This window comes from Pleurodeles waltl, chromosome 3_1, assembly GCF_031143425.1.
Source record: "Pleurodeles waltl isolate 20211129_DDA chromosome 3_1, aPleWal1.hap1.20221129, whole genome shotgun sequence".
Lineage (NCBI taxonomy): Eukaryota > Metazoa > Chordata > Amphibia > Caudata > Salamandridae > Pleurodeles > Pleurodeles waltl.
In genome coordinates, this window is record NC_090440.1 from 1,305,878,973 (window position 1) to 1,305,897,395 (window position 18,423).

An 18,423-nucleotide genomic window follows, 5' to 3' on the forward strand; every position below is an offset into this window, starting at 1 on the left:
CAAAACAATATGAATGGCTTCGTGTAATCAGGCATTCCCAACCCTGGAGCTCTGCACAAACTCTCTCTCAACTCAGTGAATGCTTTCATCTGATCCTGGTCTAAAGTAATGGGATCTGTAACATCCTTATGTGTCAGCTGCTGCAACAGTTTGGCAATCTCAGCACAATTTGAATCCATTGACGACAATAGCCTACCACTCCCAGAAACATCCTGACATCTCTCTGTGAATTCGATTGACTTCTTTGCAGTATCATTGTAATCCTCTCTCTGGAAATTCTCCTTGATTCTTTCTCAATTTGGTGTCCCAGGTATTTCACTGATTTTTGACAGTAGTGCAATTTCAAAGGTGACACTTTATGTCCGAATTTTCCCAAATGATTCAAGAGGACAATCGAGTCATATTTACACTCATCGATTGTCTTGGATGCAATATGTACTGCACTACAGTCGATTGGTACAGTAGTTCCAATGACTCCATGTTCTTTTTCAAAATCTGATTGAACAGAGACGGTGACTCCGTGTACCCTTGAGGAAGCCTGCACCAGCAGTAGACTGTGTCTAGGAATTTGAAACTAAAAAGAAACTGACTATCCTTATGAAGAGGCACAGAAAAGAAAGCTTGTGACAAATCAACCACTGTGAACCACTCAGCATCGCATAGAATCTGGAACAATATTACTGCTGGATTCGGCACTACAGGACAACACTTGACCACCAAGTCATTCACTTTTCGCAAGTCCTGCACAATGCGCACTTTCACACACGGCTTCTTTAGGCCCATTATCGTTGAATTACATGGACTGCTCAACACTTCCTTCAAAACCCCTTGTTTCAGAAAATCACCAATTATATGCACCACTTTCATCAAAACATCATGTACAATGTTATACTGTGGAAGTTGTGGAAACACTGCATTCGGCTTCAAAGTAATCTGAATTGGCTCCACTACCTTGATCAAACCCACTTTTTTACCTGTTAGGTCCCACACGTTTTCCTGTACTGTTCCTTGCAAATCTGCATGTAATTCTTTCACAGTAAACATTGGGAAAAACATAATCATTGGGTACTCTTCATTAGTGGTTTCATTCTCAGTTTCAGGAGTTTGTTCTTCCTCATGATCACTATTCGTCTGGACCTCTATTCCAGCAGTTGAACAACTAATCGAACATCTGGTTTTGCACAATAATTCCCTTCCCAGTAGGGATACTGGACTCGGGTCACAAACTACAAACGTATGCAGTTCCTGGAAGTTGCCAATCTAAACCGGTACTGGATCTGTGATCGGATGTATCAACTGTCTATTCGCTACTCCCACAACCTGAACTGTCCCCGCCTGAAAGAGGTAAGTTCGGAACTTCTGCACTTCTCACTGTAGAGCACATAGCTCCTGTGTCCACCAGAAATGAGACCCTATGTCCCATCACTTTTCCTTTCACAAAAGGTCCTCTCTGATCTACCTCTAGGGATGCAGCAAGCATACATGGTTTCTCATCTGAACTTTCACGCATCCACTCGTCGTTTATTCCATTCTCACTATGTAACGGGAATTTGTGCACTGTGCCACTACTTCTGTCTTGTCTCTGACCTGTGACTTGCTGAGTAAGCATCATCTGTTGCTGTTCCATCGGGGCTTGAGGTATCTGCATTTGCTGTCTAGGTACCATAGGAACCTGCTGCTGCATTGGTTGAAACTGTGTCATTTGCGCACGAGGCATTTGCATCTGCTGCATGGGTTGAAAATTCTGGACTTGATTCTGGAAATTCAGATTAAGTCCTCTCCTTCTAGGGACCTTCACAGTTTGAAATGTATTGACATCACCACCTTGCTGGACAACACCATCCTGAACCATTAACGGACACTCCCGCTTCTAGTATCCCAGGTTTCCTCAAAGATGACACAGTAACATCTAGTTCATCCCTTGCACATCATTCTGAACCACTACAGTGCCCAAATCCAGACCACAATTCATATTGGCCCCACTACACCCTACCTCTCACCTGTGGTTGGAACATGACAGTTCCCTGCTGTTGCGGCATCTGTTACACTAAAGCTCCCTGCACTCCTGTTTGAGCTGCCTTAATTTCAATCACCATTTCTTCCTCTTTCAACTTTTTCTGCTTCAACTCAATCTCATCACTACAGTATTTCGCATATGCATATGCCAGCAAATCAAATGACTCTTAATCATCAGGTCTCAATCCTTCCACGAACCTGAACACAAAGTGCAACATGTCTTTCGGCTCAATCGCTTCTTTACCGCTGTACTCCTTGAACGCTTTCAGCAATCTTTCATAGTAGGTATGTATTGACTCCTTTACTTCCTGCACTGTCCTGTCTATTCTCTGCCAATCAATATTCTTAGGCAAGATTCTCATCTTCAAGAACTCAATCACCTTATAATAATGTTTAATCACTTCAGGTGATGGTGCACCTGTAACTCTATCTCTTTCGGTTCACTCGTCGGCCAATCCACTGCTCTCTTGCACTCAACCCACAAATCAGTTGGAACCACTATCTCCAATAGAGTATTCAGGTCTTCCCACAGACATTTCGAAAGCTTCACAAACCTATCCGTCTGCTGGTACCACTCAACTAGTTTCTCTCTCAATTTCGGATGATCATTTGTGAACAACAGAATATTACTACTGTGTCAGGGTACATGAACAAATTGCCCTCCTGGAATTTCCCTCACTGGTAATATTTTTACTGGATCCTTTTCTTTCTAAACACTTTCAGACCCTTCTTGTGAATCTCAATTCCATTTATCCTTTTTCGCCCATCTGCCTTCCCACTTTTCTAAGGCTCCCCAAATCTGAGCACTCTGCAATAATTCTTAAAGGTGCGCCTTCATCCCTGCTGACCTCATGTGTTCAAAATCTTTTGCCTCGAAATCTAACCTGTAGCTCCTTTTTAAGTGCTTTGTTTTCTCAATTTCTATGTCATGTTTATCTGCCAGATCTGCCAATTTCTGATGTATCTTGTCCACTTCTCTCATAATTCTTGGACACAAGTATCTCAGCTCTTCTTCTGTATAGGATTCTAACCTAATCACTCCCATCGATCCCTCGACTAGTTCCGTTATCTCTGTAGCCAATCTTACACAATTATTTGCTCTTCACCCTTGGATGTGTTTCGAGGGGAATTCAGACTGTCTAACCACTCATTGAAGTGCTGTGCTGTTAATCCCTGTAATGAAATGTTACTTGCATTCGGCAATGGCACCTGTTGCACCAATGCGCTTGGAGTTTATGGTGTCAAAAGCTTCAAGCTCTGACTTACACTCAGGCCATTTACTGCATCTGGAAGTGCAACAAGTGAACTAAGATCCATTAATGGTCTAGATCCATCAAAGGTCTGACCCATAGATGATATTATCTGCACATGCTCTCTCACCCCCCTCCTCATGAGGCTTTGTGACATTTCACCCTGTTTTCCTGCAATCGGCTTATTCTGTGCAAACAATGGCACCACTGGACCAACAGTAATTGGCAACGATATTGCATCTAGTGCCGCTCTGACACCCACATTTTGTGGAAGGGCTACTCCCATGCTCTGATTCATCACTGATGTCACATCTGACTGTGTCCCTGTAATCGGTGTGAACTTCGGCAAAGCCTGTGGCTATGCCTGAGGCAACAACATTGCAGTCTGCTCAGTCTGAACTAGCATTGGCCTTGGAACCACTTGCTCCGTAGGAACCACTAAGTTCAAAGTTGTCTCAAGAATTGGTACTTCTGGATAAATTCTCTGTATCGGTGGTGGGGGCATCTGCGCTTGGACCACAGAAGTAGTCACTGCATTAGGAGTACTCTGCACTACCCCTAGTACTTGTCCATTTTCTGTTTGCACTGGTCCCACTTGACACTTGAGCTAGGCAGGCTTGCAACAATGTCCATTACAACGTTGTTTCCCCCTCAGATGTGAAGTTGACTTGTTGAAGGTCAGCAGAGGGCTGCTCTTAAACCTGGTCACCTAGAGCTTAAGACCCGCGTGTGCTACTTTTGGCTTTTTTAAACACTGTCCTGTTGCATGAGTGTATGAACTGGTTAACAAGTTAAAATGAGCTTTGCTGTATGGACTGAATTAAATAAAATCTGCTTACTGAATATATATATAATACCCTTTCAGGCTTTGATTGCCACATAAACTATGCAAAAATGAAGCAGAGAACTCTGGTTAGTTCCCATGTTAAGTGGGAAGCTTTTCCTTTACAGGACCAAGGACCAGATGTATCAAAGGGTTTTACCCATTGTGAGTCAAGGGGAAAATGCTTTGGTACATATGGCCCCAAGACTCCAAAATCTGCTCACTTCAAATGTCTGTATTTTTAGTAAAGTTTTAAGTTTAGGATTAGCACCAAGCCATCCACACTGCGCTAGAAAGTAAAAGTATTTTGCCACTTCTACAGCAAAGTCTTTATGCATAGAATTAGCTAATGCCATCCATGATGTGCTGTAAGATGCCATAATCCGTTTACCACGCCAGGCACAGTATTACAGCTTTGGATTGGTAAAATGCAATCCAAGCCAACCTGGAATGAATGAAAGCAACCCATAAAACATGTTTCACTGACTTTACAGCTCTTCAAAGAGGTTCGGCTTTGTCCAGTGCACAAGGGAGCACAGAGTATATGTCAAAACAATACCTTTTCAGGCTTAGAGTGCTGCAATAATTATGCAAACATGAAGCATTTAAACATGCAAGTACATTGAAAAAAGAGCTATGCTTTGACCATTTTACTACCACTAGCAAGAGGTAACAGTCATAACCTTTGGTTACATACTGGACCCATGGCATACCGGTGAAGACACCCACATTTAGTGGTTGCTACTTTCTTTTTACTGGTAGTTACAATTCAAATAACAAAGTGGCATCATAGACTGTAATGTGGTCACCACCTTTTTAAACCTTGAAAACACTTTTTACTGAAACTGAACAATTTTCAAATGTGCCTTAATGTGAGAATGTTTATGATTTTTTAGAGTCCAGAGTTTTCCTGAAGTGTGGTATTTGAATAGACAGCATTCAGTCTCTGTGTCTGTTACCAATAGACTTTGGAATACACAAAGGGCCTTAATGCCCCATCTTCCTAGAGAAGCTCTAGTGTAAAACTCTCAAACTGTTTTTCTTTTAAGAACAGGACATCATTTGGAATTTTGAATCACATCCCTGATCCACTGATCCTTTCTGGAAAATTATTTCTGGATCAGAGACCAATAGAGACACATTTAAGAACCCCTAGCGCCACCTTCGCGCCACCATAGCATCATTATTTTGACACTAAGGCGGCACTAAAGTGGCTTTTCTGTCACGCCATATTTATAAAGTGCCACTTAGTAACCCCTTGCTCCACATTATGGCTGCACCAGCCATAATATATGCGGGGGCCTTCCGGCACTAGGAGGCCCGCAAAAATGGCACAGTAAAATTTTAAAGATTTAATTTCACCATTTTTGGCAACATTTTTAATGCCTGCTCAGAGCAGGTATTAAAATGGCGCTCCCATAGAAACCTATGGGCCTCCTTGCACTTTGCTGAACTAGCGGCAAAAAAATTTACGCTAGTGTTGCAAAGCACCACAATACCGTCAAAAATGTTGACGCTATTGTGCTAACGACGCCTTGGTGCAGCGTATTATAAACATGGTACAACCATGGTGTTGTTAGGTGCCAGTGGGAGGGTGGTTGGGGGCACAAGAAAAGTGGCGCATCATAGCTGTTGAGCCACTTTATCTAAAATATGAGCCATGGTGCCTAGATTCTGCCCCTTATAAGCAAATCATCACTTGCGGCTAAAAATATCCATGACACTCCCCAATGCCAAACTAAAACGTTTCTGTGCAATGCTATCATTCAGATAGATCTGCATGCTGTCAAAGGGTGAATATGCTGATAAAATGTTATGCGGGTGCTCTCCTGGTGTTGGAAACGACATGCATTACTAAGATTTTCTAGATAGGATGATCAGGGATTAGCTAATGGAAAAATGTGTAACACGAAGGTCCAGGAAAACCTGCATTCCATGGAGGAGCCCCGTTTAGACCAGGATATCACAAGTGCATATGGCCAGTAAAACTTCTGAGCACTCATGGAGCAAACTAATATTTGACATGTAGGGTCTTTTTTGAGTTTCAAGAGGATCACCATAGCACACTGTAGTGATGACTAGTTATAATTATATAGCGCCAGTAATGGGTTTCATAAACAATACTGGTATGTGTTTTTTAAGAAATTATATACGTAATCAGAATAATTTCCAAAGCAAATAGACACTGACGGCAGAGCTCAGTTGGTATTGGTTGAAGGAATATATGATTTTTGACTCCTATGAATTATTAGAAGACATTTTTGTACAACCCCTAGGGGAAAGTATTGGTTGAATTATTCAGCTAAGGGACAAGGATATCTTACAACTGGTGTGTTAGGAAGTCCTTGATAAACTTGTTGTGGGCAGAGTACACTAATTGCTCTCGTTACCATTGGGCGGGAAAATGGTCTAAATTAACCCCAGCCTAACAGTTACTACTAAGGGGGAAGAGTAACTCCGAGGAAGGGGAACATCTGGGCAATTAGAGGACTCATACGAAATTAAGAATTACTATGGGAGATTGTTATTGTGGGTTCAATTCCCCAATAATAATTTATTTTCCTCTGGATTCCAGCTACTTTAATTCGCCAAAAACCTCTGTGTACAAATAAGCATATCAATGGAAACACAGTTGATCTCATCATTCATTACAGCCAGTAACTGCAGTTACCAGCCCCATCGGAATTAAGAGGCCACTCGTAGTTTGAGCTCCAGTGGCATAATGAACTCACAAGGTGACAAGGGAATTCGAGTAGTTGAGGACACGTTCAAAAGGTGAAATAGATTTGAGTGTGTATTAAATCTCAAAGCATATAAAGAAGATAAGATAGTTGAAGAGGAGAGGGTGATGACACTTTGAGATGAGGATGTGATTAAATGAATAAGCCCGACTTGGTTCAAAAAGAAAATCCTGGCTTTCCAGACCAAATATAGTGGCAGAGGTGAAAAATGTGTTGCGCTGGAAGAAGATAACGTTTTTGAAGTATAAGTAAGTTCTTGTCTCTTATTTTGTTGAAGAAAAGTGTGTTTGTAAAATGGTGGATAGAGAAAGAGATTTGGATGAAGTGGTGACCCAGCAACATATAGGCGTCTAAGGAGGAGCATTATTTTGCCTGTGTAATCAACAGATTGTGTTACATTGCTATTACACCTGCTCTTGGACTCCTGGTGCCTTGGAATTCGGAACATACTTCTTCGTGTAACCTTTTGGTTTCTGTGGTTGGAGGTAAGTGGTGTTTGGTTTGAGGGTGCAACCACAGTGCATGAGGTTAATTGAAATGGTACATTGTGACGCTCTCGGTTTATGCTTTCGGATGGAGGCGTTTTTTTTAAAATTTCTATATAATCTCCGAATATACAGTTACACAAGAAACGTTATGGATTTTCTTCACGTATTAGAGACGCTCGAGTAGAAATATAACGTTTTTAAATAAAGCATGTGTTATATTCACATATGTATGTTGTTCTGCTGCTTGTGGAATCTTGGGGTTGTAATCGTGTAACTTGATATGGTGAAACTTTTGGGGGTGTAATGGATGTTTGGGGCAGATGAAGTAAGGGACAGTTGGAGGTGGCTGGACAGCTGGTGCTCTGTTAACGTTTACCTGAAATAAATGACTTGAATCCACTTATCTGAGTCCTGGCTTCTTTATAAAGGATTTAACGGCATGTTTTCCTTATAAGCACTCCTTAAAATCACTCTCAAATGCTACATTTAAACATAGGTATGATTCTACAGTGTAGGCAAAGGAAGACGCTGTTCTTAATCTGCTTATTGTTCAGAAATCCCTATTAATGCTAATTTTTACCAGGGTTCTGCTTTGTTGCTCTGTCCAGCCTGCAGCCACTACGGTTTACCACCAGAGGGCAGATTAATGCTGTCGATTGATATTGAGGAGCTTTTGACATAAAACAGTCTCCTATCCTTTATATGGACACTAAGTGCAACAAAACGTGCAATTCAAAGAAAACGTGTAAAAATATAATATAATTTTACTTGGCTAAGAATTCATATTACTCACAATGTTAACGTTAGGGGGAAAATAAACCTTAGCAATCCTCAGAAATGATTAGCCAATATGTAGTGTCGCACCAGTTATGTAACTGATCGTGGGTCCCACTCTGCAACTCTGGGCAATAGCTTGCTTAATCTCCACAACGGCCCCAACAGCGCTTGGATGCCTGGCTTCACCATGGGGGTGCTCAGGAGTGGGTGCCTCACAGGGAAAAGCCAGGAGGGGTTCCATAGCGGTATGAGTACAGCGCCTTGAGACCCTAACGGGTGAGTAGTGCGCTATACAAGTGCTAATTTACAATTTACAATTTAAGATGAGTAAAGATAAGATCGAGGGGAGGCTGGCAACCCCCTCACCCCCGCGAGTAATGCGAGATGTTGTGGACCCCGAGTCACGTAGGGCAATGGCATAAAATAAAGTGTGGCCAGCAGGCGGGGTCAAGAAGGGCGAAAGCAAGGAAGTGAGAAGCTTTGACCTGCCGGCTGGCCAAGTAAAAAACAATTCACAGTGTTTGACTACTTTATTGATGGCCCCAGCTCCTGCGACATCGTAACTGCCTAACGACACAGGTTTGGTGCATTAAAAACTACATTGGTGACGAGTGGTTGTCAGTACTCACAGTGCCTTGAACTCCATGGCGGCCGCTTGCCTGTGCAGTGCTCCTGTCTCCTGCTGTTCCTGTGCTGAGTGTCATGGCAGAGACACGCCCCCACCATCTTAGTAGTTGTCTTTGCGGCCGCCAGGCTGCAATGATGCGCACATGGCCTCATGACAGATCTGTGATGCCATGCCCTACTAATTGCACTCCAGCACGCGCACGTACTTGATGTGCTGCTGCACCCCGGCCAGCATACATGCCTGAATTCACGGCGAAGCTCGTATCACTGAGCTCACTACAACACAAGTCCGCCGGCCGCTACTGGCAGTCTGTTAAATCTGAAAAAATAGAGGGGACTGGGAGATTATCTGGTCCAGTGTACATCCTCCCTTATCATACTGTATCAATCAAAAAGGTACACTCTTCCAAAACGATTAAGACAACCACAGAAAATCTCTGGCTGTCCTAAGGTATGTTTTACTTCAGAAGCAAGGGCCCTCATGTATCATCATTGGGCTTGCTCCATGTCAGACTGGCACTGCAATGTCTGACGAGACCCTAATGGGGGCCACTTAGCCAGAATTCAGTACGAAGGATGTAGGGTGAAAAAACAGTAGGAGAGATAGAAAAAAGTGTGTTAAAATTGGCTCTGTCACTCCCTTAAAAAGCTCTTTTTATTAGTGTCAAGGTTAAAAACAAAAAGGAGTTAAGGGAAATAATGATCCTTTACTCTAAAGAAGAGTAGTTAGAAAAATATTTCTTATACCACTCTAAGAGCCATAGACTAGCGCTCCCTGACACTAATAAAAAGAGTTTTATTCTCATCAAGAAGGATTAGGTCCAAAATACAGCTTACAGCCGACACGTGTTTCATCACATTGACTTTATCAAGGCTAATGTAGATTAGGTAATCAGAAAAAGCGTCCAGTAGTGCAGGACAGAGTGTGTGTTCGCAATTGCTGTGTGGATCATTGTTTAAGCCATCTGGGGCAGAGAGAATCCATAAAAAAACGATGAGGTCGATGATGGTTTCAAGTTAGATCATTGGACCAGTAGCCATGGGAAGCCTGGTTGTTAGTAGACCGGTTCACATCGTATCCACGAAAGCATCATCGACCTCATCAATTTTTTAAAGGTTTGGTTCCCCTTAATGTATGAAAAGGTGGAAGCGCTGGTCCCTCCTGTGAGTGGTGCCAAGCCTCAGGGCAGCCCAGTCAGCCTTCTCCAGTAGAGAGAGAAAAGACCACACTACCTCGGGTTTCCGCCAGTTTAGATTTTGGAAGTCTACCCGATGGAAGATACACCATGGTGGTAATAGATGACTACTCAAAGTACCCTGAAGTAGAAGTAATATTCTTTTTGACAGCCGAAGAAGTAATGCCCAAAATCGAGAAGATAATGGCCACCCATTGTCTGATCTCCGAGCTGAAGACAGACAATGGGCCCCCTTTTCAAAGTCACAAATTGTCATCCTACTTCAAATTGATGGGCATTTGATGTAGAAGAATCACTGCTAGCTGGCCTCAGGCAAACAGTGAAGTGGAGCGGTTCATGTGAACCTTGCATAAAGTGATCCGAATAGCTTCAGCCTGCCAACAGGCCCCTGAACTGGCCATACACTCCTTCTTGAGGAACTTCCTTAAAATCCCTGACTCCACTACCGAACAAGAGGCAGGCCACCTTTCCATGGGGCATGTAGTTGCAGATTCTATCCCCCACCATCACCTCTGGAATCCTGATCCAGTGAATGATCACCAGGTGCACCAGAAGAGATTAGATCTGAACCGTAAGGCCAGGCCTGCTCTAGAATCTCTGATGTTAACATCAGAGATTTAGTACTCCTTAAGGAGAGGAACAGCTACCATCACATGTAATATATCCATGTTCAAAAGGTTCCACCCCAGTTCTTGCCTGCCAAGGCCGGACAAAGACCTCTGTTTTCCTGAGACTGATCAGGACTCACTACCCAATACCAGAGATGTCCCACCTATGACATCTTTGTCTCCTCCACCCGGACACTTCCAGTCCTGGGGAATGATGGCCAACCAGCAGACTATGGCAACCGACAGATAGATGATCTCACCAATCGATCCACACATAACAAATATAGGCTACGGTGCAATCGTATGCTGTCCCAGAGACTGCGGGACCATCTGAAATAAGACAAAGTACACCCATTTGTTCAGAGATATGATGTTCTTCTTTTAATTATGTTTTATTTGTTTTGGGGAGGAATGTACTGTCTCACCAGTGATGTAACTGGTCACGGGTACTACCATGAGTAAAGATAAGATCGAGGGGAGGCTGGCTAGCAACCCCCTCGTGAAATGTGAAATGTTGTGGACCCCAAGTCACGTGGGGCAATGTTATAAAATAAAGTGTGGTCAGCAGGCGGGATCAAAAAGGGCGCGAATAAGGAAGCGAGAAGCTTTGACCTGCCGGCTGGCCGAGTAAATAACACTACACAGTGTCTGACTCCTTCATTGATGGCCCTGCCTCTCCTGACATCTCAACTGCCTAGAGACGCAGGTTTGGTGCATTAAAACACTACAATAGATCCTAAGTAAAGTGATATGGCATGAAAAGTGCGTTAAAGGGGTGATTTAAAATTTAAAGTGGATATCTGAAATGGCTCATGACGTAGTCAGAGATTTATTGTTTAAATTTTTTTTTTTTTACAGTCCTAACTAATGTAAGGAGGCACCACCATCTGGAGCTCAGCCAGGGGCGTAGCTACCATTGGTTCAGTAGTTTTTTTGGCACAAGGGTCTATGGGGGTGCACAGAATTCTGATTATTGCAGTATTCCACAATTTTAAAAGCAGCAGGGGTACATTTCCTTGCTTGCACTATGACCCGTCATAATATTGACTACGCCACTGAGCCCAACAACTATATTGCTCCTTGAAAATGTGATTTACTAATAAAAAAATAAAGTGTTTCCTCCCTCATTCATGAAGGCTGCCACCCTCTGAATCTCCGCACAGTCTTGCAGAGGCAATGGGAAGCATAATGGTGGTTATAGAGGTACTTGTGATGAGAGTAATGGGCTGGAGGCTCTGGGTTAGCTGTGTCTGCCAGAATGTGTTGCCTGAAGTCTTTCTCATGAAACCAAGTATCAGCTCCTGGGCCCCTCATTTCTTATCATTGTTTCTTAGCCCACTGCCTGGAAATACATTATGCTTCTTTTGTTTGGTAGCTCTACAGTTTTTCATGCTCTTGGGCAGTATGTTGTCTTCTGTATGTGGAATTGGGCTCTATTTTCTTTAGACAACAAGGGTCTCCAGCAGTGGTTGTGCCACCCTGTGTGATCCATGTAAACCACTGACAGTAGGCCTGCCATTACAGACTGCAGGAGCTGCTGCCAGCTCCTCAAACTCAACTTTGCTCTCACCATGTGTGGCAAAGTCAAAGCACAATCTTAAATATATGTCAGACACAGTGGTCAAAGTGCATTACAAAAGTATGGGAACTGTGATTCTGCATGCAAAGGGGTGGAGTCAATGATCATTGGTTGGGGTGGAGTCAATGATCATTGGTGTGGCTAACACAAAAAAATGATTTTGTACTTTTTCCGCTCTTTCACCATCAGTTACCTACATATAAAGTAGTATGCAGCTTAAATGAAAAATACATTTAAAAAAAGTTGTTGCTCACTGGGAAATTCACTATAGTATATTATTAAACATCTATTAGTTAATGTGCTGCAGAGGGACGGCCATAGAATCTTGGTTGGTGCAGTGGAGAATAGTGACTTGTGTATTTTTAGTGCTAGGACATCAGAGCCTGTGTGAATATTTAAGTAATTATTTTAAACTTGCATTTCACACAGTATAATATAGACTACTACAAAATGCACAAAAAGGTTTAGGATAAGATAGATTTCAGAAATACCCAGACTGAACATAATGATTTTTTTTTGACACAACTGTCCCTTCAACTTCTCGTCAGGGGTAGTAAACGACGTAAACACAATTTCAATTAAAAGCATGCACTTTGCAGCTCAGTTGTTATTTCTTTGCACTACCATTCAAAAATAAATCTTTGTCACCACAAAGCTTTGATTTATTTGATCAATTAAAGCCAGTACTGGCCCCCAGGTGTCCTTTACATTTGCAGATTACCCTATACATTTGCATTTCTTTTAGGGAAGCAAGCACCCTGGCAGAAAGGTTTGTTTAGCTGTCTGTAGGCTTCAGTTTCACAGCACAGAAGACTCATTGCATGAAGCTTCAGCTGAATCATTTAAAATATAGGAATTAACAGTCCTGGGACATTTGTCTTTTAACAAGAAGTAGGGGAATGGTGTTTCATAAATCAGAAAAGTATGGGCACGTCATGCCCCTCTGATCCTGACCATTTCAACCAGTGGTCAGACGCCTCTAAGGAAGGCCTCCTCAGCCCAGGAGGCAGGGTATGTTATTGTAAGGGTGAGGACATGTAAGTGCAAGCTTATATGTCCCTATATTGCTCTTTACCATTGAAGGTCAGTATAAATGATAGACAGTCTATAGGATACCATGGGCTGGCACACAGGCAAACTTGAGGTTTCTAGCTCCATTATGGTACCGCCTAGAGATGTGATGATTGGTGTCAGACAAATTGCCTCATGACCCCTCACAAAATTCTCATGCCAAGGACGATGTGGCATGCCCAGCCTTCCTGTGCTCTGGTTGGAGGCCTACACTTGCTTCTGCCAAGGCAGGAGTCCGACCTCCTGCCAGTCAGGGTGAACACTTCCAAGGGTCAGGAACAAAGACCTGAACAGGAAGGATGTCACATCTCTGCCCTCCCAGGATGGCTAGTGAAGTGGCACATCAAGGCAGTGAGCCTCAAAGGCTACACCCCCTCTGTTATGTTTGAGGGCTGACTCCCAAAGGAGGAAAAAGCCCTCCCCCTGCCCCAGGCACATTTGCACCTGAGTAGGTGGAAAATTCGATATGCAGGATGTGTACACCCAAGAAGGCTAGCCTGGCCTGTACAGCTAAGGGAGACTAATGGCATCTTCAGAAGTAGTGGAAGTAGTATGTTCTGGGTGCAAAAGGTGATCTACCCCTCTTCCCCCTCCCCGGGATGTAATCAGCTCTGTGGTGGATTAGCCGCTGGGGCCCATTGGGCACTTGCACCCACACCCCTAACACCCCTAACTCTAGGATGTAAGGGACGCCCTTACACCAGAACCTCAGTTCTGACTCAAAATGCACTAATGAAGACAAACAAGAGATCCACATCTATGACAACAGGACAGCACAAACCAAAAGAGGAAGACTCTGTCCCTGTAGCAACTCTCCTGGATCGGCTGGATTGAGGCTCGTCCTAGTTTGAAACTCGGCTCTCCCAGACAGAGGGACACTTGTAGAAACCTGAAGCATCCTCAGACTCGTCTGAACTAGTGGCACTGGTCCACTGAAAACTGCAGGTTAAACAACGCTCCAAAACCAAAGAATCGCTGGCCACTGGGTTCTCTGGAGGATTACCCAATTTCAGATGGTATAGTGCATTGTGTCCCACTCTATCTAAATCCAACATGGCAGAACTTTTCTTCCCCTCGTCAGAGCTACTGTGCCCATCTGAAAGGTATAAGCAGGGAAATTAGCAACCCCTGCTCTGTGGTCACTCAAAACCGGGTCTGGGGGCAACTTCTCTCCCACTGGGATTGGCTGGCCAAGAAAACAAACAGGAGGCAGGCCCAGGTATGAGCTACATCTGCCAGTGACCGGGTAGGTATCCTTTACAAATATGAAAGTGGCTGGGCACCACCCACAGGTCACACTATCAAGGGAAGGTTACTGTTACCCACAGGGTGCAGGTGACATTTCAAAAGTACCTTTTGAAAAATATCTAGTACAAATTCAACCTTACCATTGAATTGGATTTGTCACAACTATTTCAAAAAATCCAAGAATGTATTTTTTATCTAGTTCCTAGGCAGATATAAAATGATCAGCTTTAATCAGGTATCCTAATGCTTTCCTATGGAAGTTAACCCCACTACGTGAAAATAGCTTTTAGGTCATTGTCGCTGTAAGGGCATATTTTACATTATACTTTTACATGTCCTACTTTTAAATATCATACACACTGACATATGGCTATTGAAGGCTTATTCAGGGAGGACTTATTCATATATAAAAGGAAGGTTTAGGCCAGTCAAAGGCTGAGTTTTCAGTTTAAACCTACACAGACAGGACTGGTCTAGGCTTGCCGTCAGATCTTGCATTGTCACTATAGTGGTGGCACAATATATGCTGCAGACCACTAGAGACATTTATCTTACAGGCCCTGGATTCACTTGGAACCATATGTCAGCATCATATAAACAAGTTAAATATCCCAATTAGAAGCATAGCCAATTTTGATGTTAGGAATCAGAGCACATGCACTGGACACCGGACAGCAGTGTCAGTGGTGTTCAGAGACCTGTCTGGTAAGTCCAGTTTTAAAGCAAAACATTACAAGTATTCCCCAGCAAGACTCCAGGTGAAACTTTCAGTATGTTCTGCTCTTTCTTTTACTTCAGAAAGCCATTTCAATTGAGAATGTGTTCCCTATACAATCATCCCACTTGTGTATGAGTCAGTTATAGTTAACTTAGGGCGCACATTATAGTTACTTGAAATAACTCTTACTTTAACTGCTGAATTTCCAAGGCTTTGTTTGAGTAAATTCAGAATCTAACTATAACGTCCCTGTAAGCTTTGTTTTTTTCTGTGAATTTATATGTTTTTTTAGCACACACAAATGTGACTATAAGCAGCCCCGTGCACAGCCAAAGTCCGTGCTAGACAGGCATGCATGCACCCAAATGCAAGCTGCACTTGTTTTTTTTCCTAGTTTTTTCCCAATTTTTCTCTGGATTCAGCAATCCAGCCCCAGATTTGCGAATCCGGGATCCATGGATCCACCCGTGGATCCGCAGGCCCGCGGATCGGACTAAAAAAATAATAATAGGGCAATATTTTGCCCACAGTGACCCTCTGAGTCCTGTGGGGTCAAGATACCTGTATCCTGACCCTATGTGTGTTTTTAACTCATCTTCTCCAACCCCCGAGCCGATGCGACAAACAAAATGGCGGCCACAAGTTTTCTGTCAGGATGTGGGCAGCCAAACAGGGCCTTTTCCCCCTAATTTGCTAATCTGAATCGGCGAATCAGAATCCGGGGTGCTAGATATCTATGTTTTTTAAACTTTAATATCTCAGAAACTACTGAATAGAAATACACCAAACCTCAAAAAGCATAAGTGCAAAATTTGGTGTAATTCCGTTCAGCGATTCGGGCTGTAAGCGTGTCTAAAGAATGCAATAGACACTGAATGGAGAAAAAGTGTTTTGGGACTCCCCCACCCCTTTATTTTGGATCTCGCTTCACGGATCATCCTGAAGCGTTCAAGACAGCAGCTGAACTGACCAAAGTATAAGTTTTGAAGATTCAACAAGCTGCCCCAGTATTTTTGGTGAAACTAAATGAAACAAAAATGCTCCTTTGTGTGGAAAAAATGGTCCTCTCTATAACTACCTTGAGGCGACTGCCACTAGGTAATATATATAAACCTCATCCTCAAGTTACACCACTTGTTGCTGCAGACCCTAGCGGAACGGGGGCCTCCATTCGTAACCGTGAATATTCACATTGTATGCAATGATAAAAGTTCTGATGGGCACTCTAGGGGTTTCAAATGTTGAATTGATTCACCTTGTGGCAGTAAACAGATATGTTTCAGCTAACAAGCCTTGATTTCTGTTATTGTGCCAATACCTTTCCCCTTAAATAAAAAACTGTGAATCATAGAAACTGATATACGGCACTATGAAAGAGTCCCAGTTACATGTTAAATTCTAGCTATCTTGGCCTAGTCAAAGGATTTTTTGTGATGGTTTTTAAAGGTTAGTTCTTACCCATTTGGACGCTTATCGATAACAATACTCTAATCTTATTTTCTTCAGTGAAAATATATATCTCCTCTTCTCAGCCGATTACAATTTAGGGTTAAGTATTTTTAGAACTTAGAGCTGGAAAACAGACAATGTTCAGACAAAATTCACTCACAGTTTCTTATCTTTTTACAGGTACTGGTGTGAAGAAATATGGCTTACCTTCCAGCACTAAACTCCTAGGGTAAGACTCTACTCGCTATTTACTGCTGAGCATGTGCTGCATTTATTAATGTTTTCTTAACTGGGTATCATAAAGCCACAGTATGAATGCATCTCCATTACAGGCAGCTCATTGGGAGTCATTATATTACAGGTGAGTGTTGCTTTATTAACAAAGGAGCCACTTCATTTGAGAAGACATTATTTTTGGGATAAGCACAAGTAAGTATTAAAATGTATTTTTATAAATGTTCATCATTATTACTATTCTGTGTGAGTGTGTACACACACACACATATATATATATTTATATATATATAAATATATATATATATTCACCAAGCAAAAGCCGAAATACTGAGGCTCAGAAAAGTGGCGGTCCAACCATGGTTTCGGGACAAACCATTAATAAATCAAACAAATTCTTGTTACCACAAGAAAGGTCAGTAGACTTCAGTGAAAGTAAAGATTTTACTGTCATACAGATTCTTCCTCCCAACGCGTTTAAGCCGTAGCCTTGTTCATATATATATTCCAGCTCCTTCCTAGAAGGTTAAGCTTACAGGGTGATCCGTCAAGCGAGGGGGTGTGGGGGTTCAAGAAAAGGGGGTAGTCCCAATATGCAAATTCCCCACAGTGCTGAAGCCAAAATGGCTGAACAGAATTACAACAAGTTTGGCAGCAAAATAGATGTTTACCCAGAAAGCATACTGTTGTGATTTTCTATAATTCTGCCCAGTAGTTTTTGAGAAATTAAAGTTGAATATTTATAGGTATCTGGACTGTTGGTATCCAGACATTCTCTGAGTGGCAAATTTAAAGGGGACTAGTCCACACACTATGTTGGGGCAGTCATTACACGACTCCATGACATGGTCACTGTGTCCCACTATATGAATATAAAAAGGAGGTTATATAAGGGTGATAACAGATAATTTTAATCACATTATAAATCATTTGAGGTGGTACCGTACCAATGCAGCACATATAGAAAGAGAAGAAAACGGGGCGAAATAAAGATATTTCTCCCGCTGTGTTATTCTTACGCCAACCCTGGGGTGGGGTAGACTTCTGACATATTCCCTGGTTTACAAAACCTAGCAAATCTAGGAATGCCTCAAAATCCATGGATGTTGCATGGGAACACCTACACAAGACCCATGGAAACGCCTCCTTGGCGCAAAGTAAAGCAACTCTGCGAGTTATGCTGCCAATGTTAGGAATTGTCATGTATTAAAAGGTGATTTTACTCTGGGTAAAATGCTGATCATCTGCTGGGATTTGATGAATCATGTTTGAGAGAAAACTGTTTTCTTTCATGGTGTTCTCAAAGTTTATGGAAGGTGCTACAAAATCTAAAATGAGAGCACAGTTTCCTGTAAATTCATGCAATCTTCCTTATTTCTGTGAGAAAAATGTCTGACATACGGAGTAAAATGTACTTCCAACATCAGCAGCCTGTCAGCTGATTCCCTAGTGTTCTACTGCAGCCCTCCACACTGTTGTTATCAACAATTAGTTATTAGTGCTTCCTATAACCGCTTACGATCCACCAAGTGAAATGTGGTGCAATAGTCTAAGTAACAGCAGAACAAATTTCTCCTTTGTTTCACAGACTTTCGTGC

General features: G+C 42.5%; 1 protein-coding gene across 6 annotated transcripts in view; it reads left to right on the forward strand.

The window, feature by feature from the left end:
- MYLK (myosin light chain kinase) overlaps positions 1-18,423 on the forward strand; it is a 1,681,938-nt gene that overhangs the window by 626,534 nt on the left and 1,036,981 nt on the right. For all 6 annotated transcript variants that reach the window (XM_069224656.1, XM_069224654.1, XM_069224658.1 and 3 more), the window contains one exon: positions 16,772-16,820. In XM_069224656.1, the coding sequence (XP_069080757.1) occupies positions 16,772-16,820 (49 nt within the window). The remainder of the gene's footprint in view (positions 1-16,771; positions 16,821-18,423) is intronic.